The following is an 18,134-nucleotide window of genomic DNA, read 5'->3' as shown; positions in this document are numbered from 1 at the left end:
ATCAATCAATCAACATTTATTTATATAGCACTTTACAGCAACCAACAGGTGTCCAAAGTGATTTACATCAACCAAGAATAAACAACACAGCATTCAATAAAAGACAAGAAAAAAACACAAAGCCTAGAAAATAGTAAGCCAGATAAGGTTACCTAAAAACATCAGAAGAAGAGGGAAGTTGTTGCACCACTACTGCGTATTGAAAGCCATTCTAAATAAATAAGTTTTAAGTTTTGATTTAAAATGAACAACGTTCCTTATAGTGTGAATGTCAGGGGTGAGCTTGTTCCAGAGTTTTGGGCAGCAAGAGCGAAGGCTCGATCGCCCCACTGTTTGTACCTCGACTTGGGGACTTCTAAAGCCCGTTGATCCGAAGACTGCAACAGACTATTTTGTTAAGTTAAAAGCTCGGACAAATACTCTGGGGCTAGGCCATTTAAGGCTTTGAAAACAAGCAATAAAATCTTGAAATCGATTTTAAAATGTGTGCACTTCTATATGTATTTGTTAAAAAGCGAGCTGCAGCACTTTGCACAGGTTGAAGACGCGAGGTGGATGTTTGACTTAGACCAACATAAAGAGCGTTGCAATAATCTAGTGTTGAACTAATAAAGGCATGGATAGCCTTTTCTAGATCGTGCTTATTAAGAAAAAGAAGCTCGTTCTGACAACATTGCTAATCTGCTCGTCAAATTTCATGCTGCAATCGAATGTCACACCCAAATTTTTGACAGTTTGCTTGGTGCATGAAGTCAAAACTCCCAGACTTAAAGCTGGATTGTTTGACATACATTTAGTACTGAAGATAATACACTCAGTTTTTTATCTTCATTCAGATTAAGAAAGTTCCGAGAGAGCCACAACTTAATATCATTAATGACATTAAGCAGGCAGTTTAGTGCAACACTGTCATTAGGTTTCATAGGCAGATTAACAATGAAATGACAGGTTGTGCTTGTCTATTATAGCCCCTAACAGCAACATATATAAAAAGAACAGGATGGGGCCAAGAATTGAACCCTGGGGCACCACGCAATAGAGAGGAGTAGATGATGAGGAGAATAGTCAATTGTCAAATAGGAGCTGAACCATTTAAGTGCGGAGCCTTGAATGCCTACAAAATGCTCAAGGCGGGCAAGAAGGACTGCATGGTCCACTGTATCAAAAGCTGCTGTGACGTGATCTAAAACCAGATTGAAATTTTTCACTGAGCTCTGTTGTAGAAAGACTTGTAACTGTTTAAAAACAACTTTTTCCAACACCTTTGAAAGAAAGGGCAGATGTGAGACTGGTCTAAAATTGGACAACACATCGGGGTCAAGATTAGGCTTTTTAAGTAGGGGCCTAACCACAGCATGTTTAAAAGCTTCTGGGACAGGGCCAGAACTGAGTCAAGAGTTAAAAAAAAGTAAGTACTGTAGACTCGACCCAATGGTGCTAAAAACCTTCTTCACCATCCTACCGGGAAACCTACACAGTTGGTAGGTTTCATGGGGTGTACGACCTCAGTGAACAGTGACAGAAAAACAGGCTTAAATTCCTCAAACACAGCAGAATGCACGGGATCAGCAGGTACAAACACACAAAAAATCAAGACTGGCGTTTTGCCTGACTGATGCTACTTTATCAATAAAATAACAGAGAAACTTCTCACGCATACTGGTTGAAACCTCTGTCAAAGCAGAGGCGCATGAATTTATAGTTCATGGCAGCTGTTGGCTATGGCAGATAAGAGAGAGTTCATCTTTGCCACCTTTACAGCCTTCTGATACTCTACAAGACTGTCCCTTAATAAACCCAAAGAAACTTGTAACTTGTCTTTCTTCCACCTTCGTTCAGCTTGTCTGCAGCGTTGCTTAAGGGCCCTTGTGTTGTCGTTTAGCCAGGGGTCCGCTTCAGGTTTAATAGACTTAAACCGATGAGGGGCAATAGAGTCTAGGATTTCAGCACTTGTAGAATAGAATGCAGAGAGAATGTTATCTGGGGAAGATGGAGAAACCAGACCATTCTTGGCATAAAACTGAAAGCCCAAGAACATCAAAGTAAACTCTCCAGCTGAAGAGGAGGTGATACAGCGACGCGTAGAGGCTGAAGACACAGGTTTACTAGGAGGTGGTGGAACACTGATCTCAAATGCTGTGATGCACTACAAGACTGCATTGCAGTTAAAACCTTTACTGCACGTTTAACTCTGTAATATTTCATCTTTTTTGCTGTCGGGAAAAAATAGATATTTTGGGATAAGGGTTCACTAGACAAAACATTTAGGTCAATTTTTAATGACATAAAATTGAGGGGGGGAAACTACTTTGGAGAAGCTGGAACCAGAAAACCATGAACAACAACTGACTTATTTTTACTTTCTTTTTTTTGTTGCAATTTGCATTGCATGAAAAATACAATTATAAAAGATACATGTACCCAAAGACATTTACATATACAAACACTCCTTTACCGATTATACTCAGGTATACATGGATGCAAAGTAAAAAAATAAAAGACTGACGATATGTAAGTTTGAATTCCACAAAACAGTGCCTCTTGAACCACATTACTGGAACATTAAGGATGATTAAGATGTTCAGACTGTCTGGTAGGAAGTGAATAAATGACTGAATTAGGGTGGCTGTGGCTCAGGAGGTTCAATCCCCAGCTCCCCCGTGTTGCGTGTCGAAGTGTCCTTGGGCAAGATACTGAACCCCGAATTGTTCTGCCAGTGTATGAATGTGTGTGAATGTTAGTTTCGGTTTAAGCACTTAGGCTCAGTGTATGACTGGTGAATGCAGATGTAGTGTAGAAGCGCTTTGAGTGGTCGAAAAGACTAGAAAGGCGCTATACAAATATGGAGCATTTACATTTAGTGAATTAGTTTGGAAAACAAATATGACTTCAATGATTAAATAATGCTAATTTTTACAGACTATAATTGCCAGTTAACTAAATGATTAATTAGCTCTATTTGGCACATAAACTCGGTTCTTGACAACCTTGTTTCCAGTTGTAGCAGTTCAGATCGGTGTTACCTGTATCAAACAGACAGGCATTGACTAGCTGGAGAATTTAGCAGCTTAAGAGCTGGATTTTTCCCGCAGTAATTTGCTGAGACTAATTAAACTGAGTGCTAATGTTGCTCCGTGTCTGCTGGATGTGTAAATGGGTAAACGCATTCACCATAACATCTTTGTGATATTGTTGATGTTGCGTTTCCTGCTTGCTTTGCTGCCCCAAGTGTCCATAAAGAATGTATTAATTGCTTTAACCTTAACAGATTTACCATTCACCATTAGTGAATAATCAAGAACAACTTTGGATCCCACAGTTTAGATTTTGACTCGGAGTGTTTTAACCGTGTGTTAATGTTTCAATCGTCATCCCAACAGGAAGCTCACAAGATGGTGCATGAAGCGAACGTCAAACAAGCAGCAGCGGAGAAACAACTGAAGGAGGCTCAGGGAAAGGTGTGTGAAGTTGTTTCTCTGTGTTTCTGTATTCCACTTAAAACTTTAGGTGATGCTGCTTGACCCTTTGTCCCATTAAAATTCATAGCACCGAGACTATTTTTGAATTGCACTTTTGATTTGTCTTTAAAATGGGCTGCTATTCTAGGTACTTTTTCAAAGATATATTTGAGGTCAACAACAAAAGGACATAAATAGCGCTTTGGCAAACTTATTGAATTTTCCCTTCCCACATATTCTGTACTTTTTCTGTGTCTGGCTCCAGATTGATGTTCTGCAGGCAGAGGTGACGGCGCTCAAGACTCTGGTGTTGACATCGACGCCTTCTTCACCAAACCGCCAGCTGCATCCACAGCTGCAGTGTTCAGGAACCAGGGGAGCGCACAAACACGTCGGGGGTCACACCCGCAACAAGAGCACGAGCGGCGCCTTTCCGTCCCCTCATGGAAAACAAGAACCTTCCTCAGTGTCCATCCAGCCTGTGGTGAAAGAGTACCAAGAGGTAACCTGCCTTGCTTCTCCTTAAATTATGTTTCTGCAACTGTATGCATTTCTCTGTTTCTACCCTTCATTCCTGTTTCCAGTCACTCGCATCTTTTAGCTTCCTCTTCTCTCTCAGTACTAACCTCCCCCTGATGTGTTGTTCTTCCTCTCTGTTTGTGCCGTCTCTTCCGCTCTCAGCCTGCTGTTCCTGCTCTCCTCTCTCTGATACTCTGCCTGGTCCCTGGCCAGTCTGTCAGTGTGACCTTTGAACCTTACTGGCAGGAGCGGGGAGAGGGGCTAGGCGCTGACAGCAGACAGGTAACTGCATTCCTTCGACTAGGCCTGATAAGTCTTTCAGATTTAGCTGCTTTCAGAAACGTTCAGAGACGTTATTACTTTTCCTTTATAATTATGTTTACAGCAGGAGTCGGATGAAACACTTGTGCTGGTTGTGCTTTTTAAGCAGCTGAGCTATTAACAGCTAGGGCAGAGTCTTCTCTTTGCACTTGGTCCAGACTGAAATATCTCAACAGCTATCGCAGAATCTATGAAATTTTGGGGGAGATATCAGATGGTGCAGATGGGGCCCAGCAGGGCTCTACAATGCAAACATTTTGCTTGCATATGCCCCTAAAAATCGATACGCATGAACTGGAAAAATGATTTACGAGCTCAATGTGCGAGTAACTACAACCTACCATATTTAGCTATATCAGGTGCCTTTTGTTGAAACATGTTTTCATAAAATCGATGTACTCATCAATTTCACTTTTCGTGAACTAACCAATCACAGTCTGGATGGGGCGGGACATAAAAAAAGTTTGACATGCTACAGTAAACTTTCAAATGTTGAACTTATTCTGCATGAATGGTTCTGATTTTTGAAGAGATAGTAGCATTAACACATTAACATACTAACAGTATTTAGTACTTGAGAACTTTTGATCTAATAATATAAATACTAATACACTCCTTAAACTAATTTCTCCTCCATGTTGTGGAAAGGGCCTCTGCAGTGGAAAGATGCAGATTTCCACTGCAGATATATGCCAGTATGTGCTCCTAGCCTTCTCCTGAGAGCAACACGTTTCCCTTGTTCTGTTTTACTAAAGTTATTGTCATACTGTTCAGTAGTCTTTTTTTACATTAGGTGTGTCGTGTGTTGTGTGGGTGCTGCTGGTGTATCGTGAATCCGTCCCTGGTTCAAAAACCACACAAGCACCAATCCCAGTAAAGTTTTTTTGTGATGAGTGATCTGTGTTTTAAAAGCTGTTTTCAATGTCACATTTTCAAAACATCTTTTTCAATATTTTAAAACGCTTTGACAAATTTGTAAGGCTGATGCTGTGTGTACAGATACAAGGGTCTTCACTTCCATAGTCCACTAATGGTTTCACACCATAGTTGAACACAGAGGAGTATAAATATGTATATAATAAATAGTTTGTTAAACTCTGTGTTACTTGAATATTTTTCACTGTGCTCCTAAAGCCCTGCCCAGAGAGTGAATCGTAATGGTTTTGCTGACTTTTTCTCTAGCTCCACTTATTCTGTAAAATATCTCTACATCTCCGACATGGTGTTGACATGACATGACATGACATGACATTTGGCGCAGACATTCATGTCCCCCTCAGGATGAATTGTAGAAACTTCGATCCCTTAATTTCTCCTCTTTAGCATCATTATTAGGGCAAAAAAATTTATTTGTCAAACACTTCTAACTGAACTAATGACATTCCCATCAGCTTGTTGCTTATAAGCATTCCAGCATGCTAGAAGAGTGAATGTGGTAAACGTTACATCAGGTTATGATTATCATCACTTAGCATGCTGAGCAACATTAAGCTTTAGCAAGTATAGCCTTGCAGAGCTGCTAGCATGACTGTAGCCTTGAATTCTTGTTCCACAACTGAACTTTTATCTTTTAAAGTAATGTTTTCTGATTTATTTCCTTAATGTCGATTGTCGTTCAATACCGGAGATTTAGTGATCATTTGGAAGGGTGCTGGGAGTTCCTCTTACAATCTGTTAAAGGTTGTTAAAATCCATCTCTCAAGCTAAAAACTAATAAAACTAATCTTTCTCTATCATTATTATAAAGGGGCTGTAACTGCATGTAACTGACACATTAGACAGGCATTTTAATAAATGAGTGGCTTGTTTTGTTTTTGTAGCTGGACAACGTTCTGTATGCAGAGTTTTTGATGTGGAGGGAAAACCCAAGTCTAGACCACTCCTCTGCCTTCCTGAGTCGCATCTACAGAGAAGACATCGGACCCTGCCTCTCCTTCACGAGATCTGAGGTCAGAATCTTACTGCTTACTGGTCAACCCCACCCCACTGCATTTGTTAAATTACAGTGTTTAAAGTTATGTTATTGATTCTTCTTCTCCACAGCTGTCGCAGATGGTGCAGAGTGCAGTGGAAAACAACTCTCTGACTATCGAGCCGGTGGCCATGTCAGCATTACCGATGGTTAAAGCTTCAGCTATAGAGTGTGGAGGCCCTAAGTGAGTTATCACGTCCGCATATCAACTATCAGTCCTGTCCTCTCTTTCACCATTCACTGCTTAACCACAGCTAAGTCAACACCAAAAATCCACTCTTTGATTTTGAAGTCTTCCCTGATGATTAATGGTCATAGCTGATGGTTTTTCAGTCTTACCACGTATCTGAGAGGGGTTTAATCATTGGGCGCATTTCTAATCACTGTCTGATTTTAAAATCTTTTTTTTCCAGTGGCTTTAGGGCAGCAATAGAGACGTAAGTCCTCTCAGGAACCAATCGTTCATGCTTTCACTAACACAAATTACTGTAGCATGAAATGAAGTCTGCCTATCCAGACGTCTGGAAACGAGTAAAACAAATCTGTAAATTCAGATGGGGTTTTGCATGCGTCTGCGTGTATATTAATGAAACCTTGAACCTTTTCCTCTTCCAGTGACTAACTAATCCCTCTCTCGTGCACTATTATGTTGTGTGTTCTTTCTTGTGTAGTCTTTATTCAAAGCTAGGTCTCCTTGATTTTAATACCTGATGGGGTGTAACTCTTGTTCAGTGTCTTGCTGTGATAAAAAAACAATAGTGTCTGTCCACGTCTTGTAGCTGTAGTTGTCTGACAGCTGAGCTTTCTCTGTAGAAAATGTGCATTAAGCGGCATGTCGTGCCTCTGCCGACATCGTATTAAACTTGGCGACAAGGGGAGCTACTATTACATCTCTCCTTCCAGCCGAGCACGGGTAACTATCACTTCATATCTGTAACGTTAATTAGATACACTGCTGTTACTACTGTTAAATGTTGCTACATGTGACCTTGTTCTTACTTTGCCTTTCTAGATCACGGCTGTTTGCAATTTGTTTACTTATATCCGCTACATCCAGCAGGGCCTGGTAAGACACAATGGTAAGTTAACGCCAACATGTTGAAATATTATGTAATTTTTCTTTGTTTTGCTTCCTTTGCGTCTTGTTTTGCCACCAAGGGTTTAATACAGGAACTGACATGTATGCTTTGTTGTTATCGGTTTGCCCTCTCCCAGCGGAGCAGATGTTCTGGGAGGTGATGCGCCTACGCAGAGAGATGACTGTGGCCAAGTTAGGTTTCTATCAAACTGACCAGGGCTAGAAGACCAGACCGTCCACCGAAACATCCGGCAGGAGAGCATGATCCCAGGACTTAGCTTATTCAAGATTCTAGTCAGGATCAAACTGTGGTAACAAACAGGTCTTGAAACAGTAGAAAATGTGCCACTATTATGCAATAAGACAAAGAATTAAACCAGCACAGCTAGAAAGACGTACAAATAAGTTTATTTCTCAGTAATTCTCTCCACTGGCAAGGAGTACTGTTTCTGAACCTCCCTGGTGGAGTACACACAACTTCTCCATATAAATACAATAGATTCTATGCATTATGTTTCAGTTGTTAAGTCTGTTGAAAAGATGAGCACAAAGCATGAAAGCAGTCTAGAGAGTTTAGTTGGGCTCTTACCTCAAGTGTTACATGCTTATATAACTATGTGATGTAATAGTTCTATTGTGAGATTGACAATATCCATAGTTTTCACAATTATTTGGATTTTTGTCTTTATTTTTATAAAAGTACAATGCTCACTAGCATCTCGCAGTTACTTTCTGTTATCAGCTCAAACACCAAGACTTTTTGCCTCAGCATGGCCTTAATTTTTCATGATACACTTGGTCGCACTACCTGTTCTAGATGCCTTGTATGAAAACACAAACAGAAGCAGACTCTTGAAAGAAACAGCTTCATGTTAGCCTAGCCTGTACTGAAAAATCAGATATACTGATAATGAATTACCGTAGTTATGACACCTCCACATGCAAAATTGTTGTACAATAGTGAGAAAATGAATAAGCTTTAATACAAGTGATTGCAATACGCACAGCTGTCTGCAAAGAACAGCATGTACATAAAGTAAAAGCCATAAATGACTTTGCATGAATGCAGTATATAGCCATATTATGCAGTGTATACTGGTTGTACCTCAAATTATAGAATTATTATTATTATTAATAATGGACACTTTTCACAGAAAAAAACGCTTGAAGGTAAAAATGAAGAATATTGTGTCAGAAAGTGCAATAACTGCTTCTTAGCCTTCTTTAGGGCTTGGTGGTTCCGAACCTCAGTGTACTGATAATTAACTGTCTTCCGGTGTAAACACTCCATTAAAGACTACATCACCTTTTGTACTGTATGTGATTTACATGTCTTGAATGAACAAAATCTGATAAATCAATCAGCTAGTTCGACTTTGATGTCAGTTCTTTGTGGCCTTTTGTAAAGTTTAGACTCAAGTTTGGGAACGATGACTCATCACTGTAATTCAGTCCATACAACAAGATGACACAGAGACCTAGTTTTCTCAGGGCGGCACTGATTTGGGTTTAGATTAAGGTCATCACCAGGAACTGACTACCTGTTTATCCCAATACAAAATGCGAACAAACACACACACACACAGTTGCCTAACAGGTTTGTAAGCAGGAATCAGGCCGCTCAGAGGGGCTTTTTGGTATGAAAATCTGTTTGTGGATCGTTCATTCCAGAAAGATTTTAGTTTCCGGATTAAAAGGACTTTTGAAAGCTTGTTATTCTGTTTTCATGGCCTCATCGTACAGATTAACCACATTTAAAAATAAACCCTAATAAACAGTTTGACTTGGGTGTTGTTAACAAATGAGCAGTGACATAATGTGTAGTCGAGAAAAACGTGTGACCATATGAGCGGATCAACAACAGAGATACTTATTAATGTAAAATATTGATTTTACTTAGTGGGATATTTTTATTATAAATTAATAGGAAATCCGTAAACAAAATATTCTACTATAGACAGTTAAAACAGGTCCAAAAATCCACATAAATATTTGAAGTTGCAAATATACCGAAGACATTTTCATATAACACTGGAGGAACACAACAATTTTTAACTTCTCCCTTGGCAACATCCAGCATTGACCAACTCTTCTTTCTTGGGGAAATATCTGCAAAAGACACATTGAGTTATTCATATTTCACCTTAACACTATTGTTGTGCTTATGTTTCAGGGATGAACAAACAATTTTATAGAACATTGCTTTTACTTTTAAATCTACTGAATATGTAAGGTTTTAGTAATTGTAACGTCTGTGTTGTTATGGTCTTAATTTGGGCTGACTATGTACATTAAATTGATTTCTACCTTCAGTGACTCACCTTCGATAACAGAACATGATCAGCAGCAGCACGGCGACACTACTGATCACTACCATCACTGCAGTGACAACAGAAATGGCAGACAGCGAGGAGGGCTCTGGATCAGATAAAGGAATGTTCAGGATCACAAGTGAAAGATGCTTTTATGATTGCGCTTGTTTAAATATGTCTCAATTCATTTCTTCACAAGACAAGAACTAACCTGAGCAAATAAAGGATCCTGGTACGTTGAGGCACTCCAGGTTTTGTGGGCAGACAGACATTAGTTCTTCACATTCATTAATATCTGCAACAATCAGTCAAAAACACCAGAAGTTAATGAGACATGCATTTTATATCTAATGGGACTCATTTTATTATCATGGTACAAAAGTGTTGTCTAAACCAACATTTGTTCACAAGCTGAGAAAAAGACAGTAAGACTTTAGGCAATAGTTGACAAAGCAAGTTAACCACACGCTTTAGTACCTGTTCTGGAGCTTTTGATTGTATCACTTGATCTTCCTCAGTAAATGGGAGTTTCCCCAGGTGTCATGGAAATGTAGATGGTCAAAAAAATTTTTTTCAGAGCACTTGTTTTGAGGACTTTCAGGCCAGTGTAGACGAGAAATCCATAAAGACATAATTAAACTATAATAATTTCTTTACAACTGGGAATTTTTATCTGCTGCGATCATGTGATACAATCGAAAGCTCCAGAACAGCTACTAAATGGACCTACCTGGGAGGTTGTTTTGCTGATTACAGTTTACAAAGAATGAACTGAAGAGTTTTAGCTCTGAATATCGACATCACACCATAAGAACATGAGTATTGTTAAATGTGACATAAACCATATTATGATGCACCGGTCTTCAGAAACACCATAATATATGTTCCAGTCACGTCACCAAGGCAAGACAAGTTTATTTGTAGAGCACATTTCAACAACAAGGTAATTCAAAGTACTTTACACAAAACATAAAAGCAACAGGGAAATATAAAAAGTTTTCAAAGAATTAAATAGAAAATAAAGGCAGGCAGGTCTCTCACCTTTGCCTATTTTACTCCTTTGATTCCCTATCTCCCACTCTATCCTTTTTTTTAACACTTAGGACTCTGGTAAAAGCAGTTGACTGCGGGCACTGTCAACAAGTTAACAGCGGAGAAAACCGGGACTCTAAACCTTGTAATTCTACTTGGCCCTGTTAACTGAGGATCAGCCGTGTGAGATCGTAAAATCAAAAGAGCACTCTAGGCTTTTTAAATAGTGTTAACTGAAAATCTAAAAACAGAATAAGAAAACAGGACAGTTAAAGTTACAGTGCAGTGAAAGTTATCAATCTACAGCTTTAAATCTGATTTCATTAAAAGGCAGTAGTAAAAAGAAAAGTCTTCAATCTTGGTTTAAAGGAACTGAGACTTTCAGCAGACCTGCAGTTTTCTGGGAGTTTGTTCCAGATATATGGAGCATAAAAACTGAACGCTGCTTCATGTTTAGTTTTGACTCTGGGGACAGAAAGCAGACCTGTCCCAGACGATCTGAGAGGTCTGGATGGTTTCTAACGAAGCAGAAGATCAGAAATGTATTTTGGCCCTAAACCAAGGCCCTGGTTTAGTCTTCGCACCTTCACATGTTGGAGGTGTGGGGCTCCACTTCTGGCTGTTTGGATCACAGCTGACAGACGAAGATCCCAGCAGCTTGAAGCCAGCGTGACACTGATACAGAATCACAGAGTGACAGAGCAGCGAGTAGCCGGATTGAATCCTGGGTATCAGACCACAGCTGGGATCTGGAAGAGAGGTCAGGAAGGGAGATGGGAAAACACAACAGACAAATGTGATACCACACTCAACGTGTCTTCTTTTCTCCTTCCTCACCTGCGTCTGGTTCTTTCCACGGAGTGAGGTCAAGGTGGGAGATGAGCGGGTGTGAACAGGCCAGCATGTCCTCTGGCCTCTCGGTACGCGAGAATGGGTCAGCAGGGACGTGAGTGATGCGGCTGTTGTCACAAATGATGCGGGACAGAGAGACGGCGTGGAGGCTTTGCCTCTGGGTGCTGGTGAACACGCCTTCCCGCTCCCACCAAAACCTTGGGAGATGAAATAAGATTTAGATTTCTCTTCTTGCTTCATAATTAGTCATGATTTTAAACCAGCGGGCACACAGAGGATTTAGTTTCACCTGTCCCCATCTCTCAGCGCTCTGAACTGTCTCGCCAGCAGGCAGGACAGAAGTGGTCCGACTCGACCTCCAGGCAGAGCGGGCTCAGAGATGCCGCCCACCCACACATCGATGTTGTGTGGTGTCCCGTACAGCAGCTGGAGTTTGTGAGCCAAAGTGAAGTTACTCAGAATTTCAGCCAGTTCTGATGTAGTGTTGGGAACAGAGAGCCTGCAGAGCCTCCTCCACGAGCTGTATCCTGATGGGATGAGACAGGACAGGAAGTGACTGTCTACTGCTACACTGAGTTTGGTGACTTCACGTAATTCCCAGCAGAACTCGGCACAGCTTCAACCTGAGCACAGGTCTAATAATAACTGATTAATAACTTTCCTGTTTTCTTAACTAAAAACATCTCTGCGGGAGTGCAGGTCATTTAATATGTGTAGCTTTTGTTTAGGCCATCATCTGTTAACTAATTCATCACATGAAAAGATACAGTATTTTATATTGTATGTATTATGTACACCTGTACTGCTTAAATTGTGTTTTTTATACTGTTTTTAATATTATGATCTGCATTTTATATTAGTCATCTATTTATTGTCTAATTAACTGGGTCTACAACATTTAGATGTGAAACAAGGTAAAAATGTCATTGTGCCACTGCATATATGATAGTAAATAACTTGATTTCTTGATTTTGATTGACATGCCAACTTTTTTTTGAGTGAATCCCTGAATTATGATTTTTTTTAGGACACATTTCTGTCCGACTCATTTCTAGTCTACCGTTGACTCTAAACCAGTTAACTGCCAACAACTTTTGTCTCAACTGACAAGCAGTGTTTATTCAGATAACTAGTACCAGACTAGCTGGCCTCTGGAGTGCTAAAGAACACATTCCTACATCTGGAACAGTTCATGAATCAAGAGACTTTTTACATCACACAAAAACACAGGCGTAACAGACACCATTAATGCTTATTCTTGGTACTGCGCATGTTGACTTACAATGTCCCATTTCATGCTAATTGTATACAGTCATGCAGACTAAACTCATTTTCAAAGTATCCCATTTTGCAGCTTGCTCACAAACAAATAATGTCACTGTACCATTTAATACTAAGAGTCAATCAAAAGACTTTCCAAAGATAAAGTAAAATGACGGTTCTTTTTCTTTACTATATTTTTCTGTTACTCACTCACTTCCACCTGCACCTTATTTTAAGTTTTTGCAGCTGTGAGAAAGCTCCTCCATGTCCTTTGTGCATCACATGGTGGAACAATAATGTGCATCAACAGCACACAGCAAGAAGATTCAGGATCCATACTGACTTTTAGAGTCTCACACGTGAACACACCACAGACTGAACCTGCTTAGAAGTCATGTGTAGTTTGGAATTTCAACAACAACTTCTAGCATTGGTTTACTGACATATTTCAATGTAATGGAGCAGTCACTGTTTAGGTACATCTGTGCTTTTTCGTCGTTCGACAGGTCAAAATATCTGCTGTGTAAAAGGCCAAATTATTTTCTGTCCTATAACCCTTATTTTACAGAGTTTGTTCTCTTACACTGCTAAAGTTAAATTGACCCTTAAACCTGTTGTCAAGTTGTATGCACCAGACTCATGTATGTTAAGTGCTAAAATGTAATCTTATTTAACAGTAATCTGAACAACAGTACTTATAAGTTAACACACAGGACGATGATAAAATAAATACTGTTAAACCAACAGTGATAGGGCGATACTGTACTGTGCCAGAAGTAATAAAGCAGGTACCAGGCAGGCCGTGATCTCGGCCCCTCTGGAGGTTAAGAGCCCCGAGGTCCAGAGGCATCCCTCCCTGTGCCTGAAACAGCCTCTCTGTCAGCTCCTCCACCATCATCTGACCTGGAGTCTGCAGCTTGGCTGGAGACAGCAACAGACCGCGCAGCACAGGGTCTATACCACCTGAGACAGAAACAGAAAACACACGTAAATCGCAAGCCAGTTGAGTTTAATGCATGACAGCACCGTTCTTTACCTTCTTCTACAACCCTCCAAGAGGCAAACAATGAATGATGCAGAGGCAGCGGGGGATGCTGGGAGTTAGTGGTGTATCCTGGCCCTAGCCTGGACACCACTGGCTGCACGGTGACGTGGGCAAAACGAAACGCAGCGGCTGCAAAGACGTTAGCGATGCTCGGATCCACCTCAGGATCATAACCTTCGTAAGGAGGCATCAGACGAGACATGGCGCTCTCACCGAGGACCCGCGGCAGGTAGTGCTCCCACGTCAGGATCTGGAAAGACAAAGGAAGCAGGTCTGAGTGCCGGGAACGCTCAGTGAGATAGAGGTGAATGGATGTCCAGCTGAAGCTGCTAATGATACCTGATGAATGGCTCCCACGATCTTGCGGGCCTCCTGATAAAGAGTATCAGGGCTCCAGTGATGGTTGAGCAGGTGCAGCTCTTTGACCAGCCGGTTGTGCTCTCTCAGGAAGAGTGTGTGCAGTGCAATCATTCCCAGATGCTCATTAGCTCTTGAATCACCTGTGAAATAATAACCATGAGCAACAGCTCCGCTGAAGCCTGCATAGAACGGATGACTCGCTACATTTGCTCGCTCACCAGCTTGAAAGCAGGATGTGGTGTTCTCCTGGCGTGTGGATCTGCCCGATGCCGCTGAGGCAGTGGAGTTTCGAGGGCCGCAGGGGTCCAGGTGGGCCTGCAGGCGTGGCAAGAAGGGCATGTAGGCCAGCTCCTGGTCTGAGCGCTGGGAGTTGAGGGCCATTGAGCCCATAGGAGAGGAGTGGTTTCTCAGAGCCGAGCCGAGACTGGGGGAGCTGCCGTACACCATACTGGCGTCTACAAAGGAGGTGATGGCGTTGAGCTGCTCTCGATGGCGATGAGACAGTACTCCAGCAACACAGCTGGGAGCAGAGCGGAAGAAAGGCATGCAACTCTGGACGCCATTACGAGGATCTGACAGAGGGATCTGGGGAGAAAGGTTTCATTTTTTCATAGTTAATGATGAGGGGAAAACATGTTAATATGGTAAAATAAGACACTTTGTTGTATAAATAATTAATTGCTTGTCATTTACAACACTATACATTCAAATGCACCTTCATCTATGAATGGCATGTATGGAATATTAATACAATTCATATATTTATTTTACTATGTATATGAAGCATCTTTGGCACAAACATGTCTTTCAAGATAAATAAAGTTCTACATAACAAAAGCCCAAAACAAACCCCTTGTTAAATTGGTGATCAAAGTAACTTTATTTACAGGTTTAAGAGTGTGGGATAATAATGTCCACTTTCTTTGGAAAATTTCACCTATAATCCATAAGAAAGAAAGAACACACTCATTGTAGTATCCAAATCAGTTTCCTCTATGCCTACTGCAGATACTAAGTTTTTATTTGTGAATCTAAGAATAACTTTACTTCTTTAGACCTCTAAAAAGGACACAAAGTTCACCCTTTGCATTAACTGGTTATAGGCCACAGACAATATGTGTCCCTGGGTCACAAGACGAAATGTTTGAGAAGTACTGTCTTTTTACCAACAGGCAGGGAATGATAAAGTTTGCATAGAATGTCCATTGCATTAGTTAACTGTATGTTGTAGGTTTTATATAGTACTTAATATTAAAATAAAATAAAAAACAGAGGTGTAGCCTTTACATAGTACATAGAATGACGGAGGACTACTTACGGAGGGATGGAAATGGACAGAACACAGAAGTACACTGAGAAGCAGCTGGCAGTTAGTAAAGTGCACCTGTATGGGGAAGCAGGGAGTGTCCCGGCTGCAGGTGTGTGTGCAGTCAGCTCCTGTCCTGAAGGCGGCTGTACTGGGGCTCTGAGGCGTCAGCACCACGTCGTGGTCTATCCACTGACCCCACTCCACCAACAGGTGGGACAGAGTGGAGTCCAGAGAGATGTTGTCATTGTGAGTGAACAGCACTTCCTGAGACACCAGCCGCACCTGGACAAACAAAGTGAGGAGTGTTGGCGTAACAGCAGCTGACAGGACAGAGGAGGACTGAGTGCAGCTGCACGACTCTTACTGGAGGCAGAGTGGCGTTATGGTAGGTGTGCTCTGGGTCCCAGCCTCTGGGCATCCCCCACACATCCTCATACTCTGGAGGCAGCCAGCGGGAATACGGGATGTTTGCAGCGCCCCATCTGGGATGCTGCCTACACAGGACATGAATGAATAGACACACTATTCCAAATCTATTCAAGGCAGCACTGCTCTGTTCTCACAAACCTGTTGTTGCACTCTCCTGTGAGGGATCTGTAGCGCTCAGACAGACAGTCAGAGTCACAGCTGGGTTGCTGCAGCTCAGCGGAGCAGCCTGTCACCTGCAGCAGGTTCTCCACGTCTCGTTCGCTCAGCAGCTCTTTGGAAACATACGGTAAACATAAAGTCATACAAATATTAACTTGCATTTTTGGAAATAAACAAACAAACAGCTGTTTGGAGCCTTATGTCAGAGCTGCTGACATTTTGTGACATTTGTCTTATTGGGCTTGCTTCTGGGACCTCCCAGTGGGCTCTGTGGGTCTCTACACCCCCTGAATAGTTTAGTTTTCTGACATCAAGTACATCAAAAAAATAACTACAACGTAATCCTCAATAAAGACAAAGAAACTGGGCTCAAAGAGGACCAAATAATGAAGAATTAACATCTATTCTATTTGACTTTGTTTGTGGCTCTTTGTGGCTGGATACTGAGAAAAAAGTGATTCTGTGATGTTAAAGGGATCCTTTTAAGCCCAGAACTGCAGAAAAGTTTAACATAAGGATAGCTTGGCATATAAGATAAGTACTAGATTAGTTGAATACTTGGAATTAGTTAAAAAACACAAATTATTTGACAAACAGGTGCAGAAACATCTCCATGTGTTGTTACGCTGCTGATCAATACCATGAGAGTCAGGCTGCACCATATTGTGAGTGTAGACCATCTCCCTGATCAGCTCCACTGTGTTGTCCAGCAGTTCTGCAGCCCGGATCTGAGTCCTGGTTCTGGCTTCAGTCTGTTTAAACTGAGCCAGCAGGTCACTGGGTTTCAGGGCGCCTTCAGACAGAGACTTCTTCACCCTGGAAGCAGTAATAGCTTTGAGTGCCAACACAATGCCTTATAGAGGTTAAATTATTATTTTTGCTTTTCAGTGGGTCAGCTCAGTCTGAAATATTTCACAGGGTCCCGTGATTTATTATTATTATTTTTTACCTCTCACTTGTGCGGGCATAAGCAGCATCAGTTAGCTCCATCGCCCTCTGAAGAGCCTCCTTCACAAACACAGATCCTGGATACACACTTCCTGAAATTACCACAAAGGAGAACGTAAATGTAGTTAGAAATGCTCTTCAGTACCTGGTCTCATCAGTAATAAATCACCCAGGAATCCTACCGGAGGTGTTGTCAAATACTCTGTTCAGTGAAGCGTGCTCAGGGAAGGAGAGCAGGGCAAGAGCCTGTCCAAGCAGAGAGATGGACACCTGAAACCAGAACATGAGTATCTCAAAGAAACTTAACTTTATTTTATTAGTTAAAAATAAACAAGAAGGAAAACTCACCATAAGTCCCGTGTCCATCTAGAACGTTAAAACGCTTCAATCCGTGCAGAAAGGACTCTCTTCAGGTTTAGGAAAACCAATCACGCTCATAGTATTATACCGCTGTGCTGACCGTGACTCATCTTGAGAGCCAACGGGTGTGTGTGTGTGTGTGTGTTCGTCTCAGAGCGTCCAGGTTGCCATTTATACACTGGCAGCAGGGCCAACAGGTATGTGCAGAATTCCCTTATCTGTCCTCCTGGTGACAGGAACGCAACATCAAACACTGGACTCACTGCCTCGACCTAATAACATTTCAAATCAAATTTACTTCTGTCCTCTCTGCCATGATGAAAACCCTCTGTCATATGTGAATCGTTTCAATGAAACAATTCCACCCATCCCCCGAGAGAAAACGTAGAATGAATATCTTTGTAGCAGTGGATGAATACATGCAGTTGGAAAATGTATTGTCCAAGACACTTGAGTAGCAGATTTAAAAGACAGGCTAATTTATTAGCATCCTAATGGGATTTCACAACGACTAGAACAGTTAATTTTCTTGTGCAACATTTTCATTACCATCGTCTCTGTGCCAGTGACACAGACAGGTGAAGATTCTGGGAAATGATAAAGAACCAGGGATGAAAAGAACAACGATCAGACAGAAAGGGCTCAGTTAAAATCACTTTAGAGGATGTAACTCAAAGTCTGGCTGCCCGCTTCTCCCCTTTGATGCTCCAGGTGTGT

At 41.4% G+C, this 18,134-nt stretch overlaps 2 protein-coding genes across 5 annotated transcripts in view; one reads left to right on the top strand and one right to left on the bottom strand.

Moving 5' to 3' along the window:
• rab3il1 (RAB3A interacting protein (rabin3)-like 1) overlaps positions 1 to 8,658 on the top strand; it is a 15,386-nt gene extending 6,728 nt beyond the window's left edge. The window contains exons 5-13 of one of the 4 annotated variants that reach the window (XM_046037267.1): positions 3,381 to 3,458; positions 3,724 to 3,960; positions 4,140 to 4,259; positions 6,119 to 6,247; positions 6,342 to 6,454; positions 6,684 to 6,707; positions 7,084 to 7,183; positions 7,283 to 7,349; positions 7,486 to 8,658. In XM_046037267.1, coding sequence (XP_045893223.1) covers positions 3,381 to 3,458; positions 3,724 to 3,960; positions 4,140 to 4,259; positions 6,119 to 6,247; positions 6,342 to 6,454; positions 6,684 to 6,707; positions 7,084 to 7,183; positions 7,283 to 7,349; positions 7,486 to 7,571 — 954 coding nt within the window. In that variant the 3' untranslated portion in view covers positions 7,572 to 8,658. The remainder of the gene's footprint in view (positions 1 to 3,380; positions 3,459 to 3,723; positions 3,961 to 4,139; positions 4,260 to 6,118; positions 6,248 to 6,341; positions 6,455 to 6,683; positions 6,708 to 7,083; positions 7,184 to 7,282; positions 7,350 to 7,485) is intronic. The other 3 variants (XM_046037270.1, XM_046037269.1, XM_046037271.1) reach the window with 3 other exon arrangements.
• Positions 8,659 to 9,244: 586 nt separating this feature from the next.
• On the bottom strand, positions 9,245 to 17,660 carry epx (eosinophil peroxidase). Its single transcript, XM_046037235.1, has 17 exons — positions 17,406 to 17,660; positions 17,240 to 17,327; positions 17,059 to 17,149; positions 16,750 to 16,925; positions 16,089 to 16,221; positions 15,886 to 16,015; positions 15,597 to 15,803; positions 14,431 to 14,797; positions 14,192 to 14,352; positions 13,844 to 14,102; positions 13,600 to 13,770; positions 11,834 to 12,071; positions 11,530 to 11,741; positions 11,277 to 11,441; positions 9,872 to 9,955; positions 9,670 to 9,766; positions 9,245 to 9,457 (listed from the first exon to the last, which is right to left on the bottom strand). Exons 1-17 carry the CDS (start codon positions 17,421 to 17,423, stop codon positions 9,400 to 9,402), a joined length of 2,655 nt encoding a protein of 884 aa, XP_045893191.1. The 5' UTR covers positions 17,424 to 17,660; the 3' UTR covers positions 9,245 to 9,399.
• Between the last annotated feature and the right edge of the window lie 474 nt (positions 17,661 to 18,134).

This window comes from Micropterus dolomieu, linkage group LG22 (assembly GCF_021292245.1).
Source record: "Micropterus dolomieu isolate WLL.071019.BEF.003 ecotype Adirondacks linkage group LG22, ASM2129224v1, whole genome shotgun sequence".
Classification (NCBI taxonomy): domain Eukaryota; kingdom Metazoa; phylum Chordata; class Actinopteri; order Centrarchiformes; family Centrarchidae; genus Micropterus; species Micropterus dolomieu.
Note: the sequence above shows the minus strand (reverse complement) of the source record. Positions and strands in the feature narration are given on the sequence as shown.

Bases quoted from the DNA above. Each gene is read 5' to 3' on its own strand.
- epx (XM_046037235.1), bottom strand. The intron at 16,926-17,058 runs GTAAAAAATAAT...TACTGCTTCCAG, and splicing joins TATGCCCGCACAAGTGAGAG to GGTGAAGAAGTCTCTGTCTG. The intron at 14,103-14,191 runs GTATCATTAGCA...TTGTCTTTCCAG, and splicing joins TCGTGGGAGCCATTCATCAG to ATCCTGACGTGGGAGCACTA.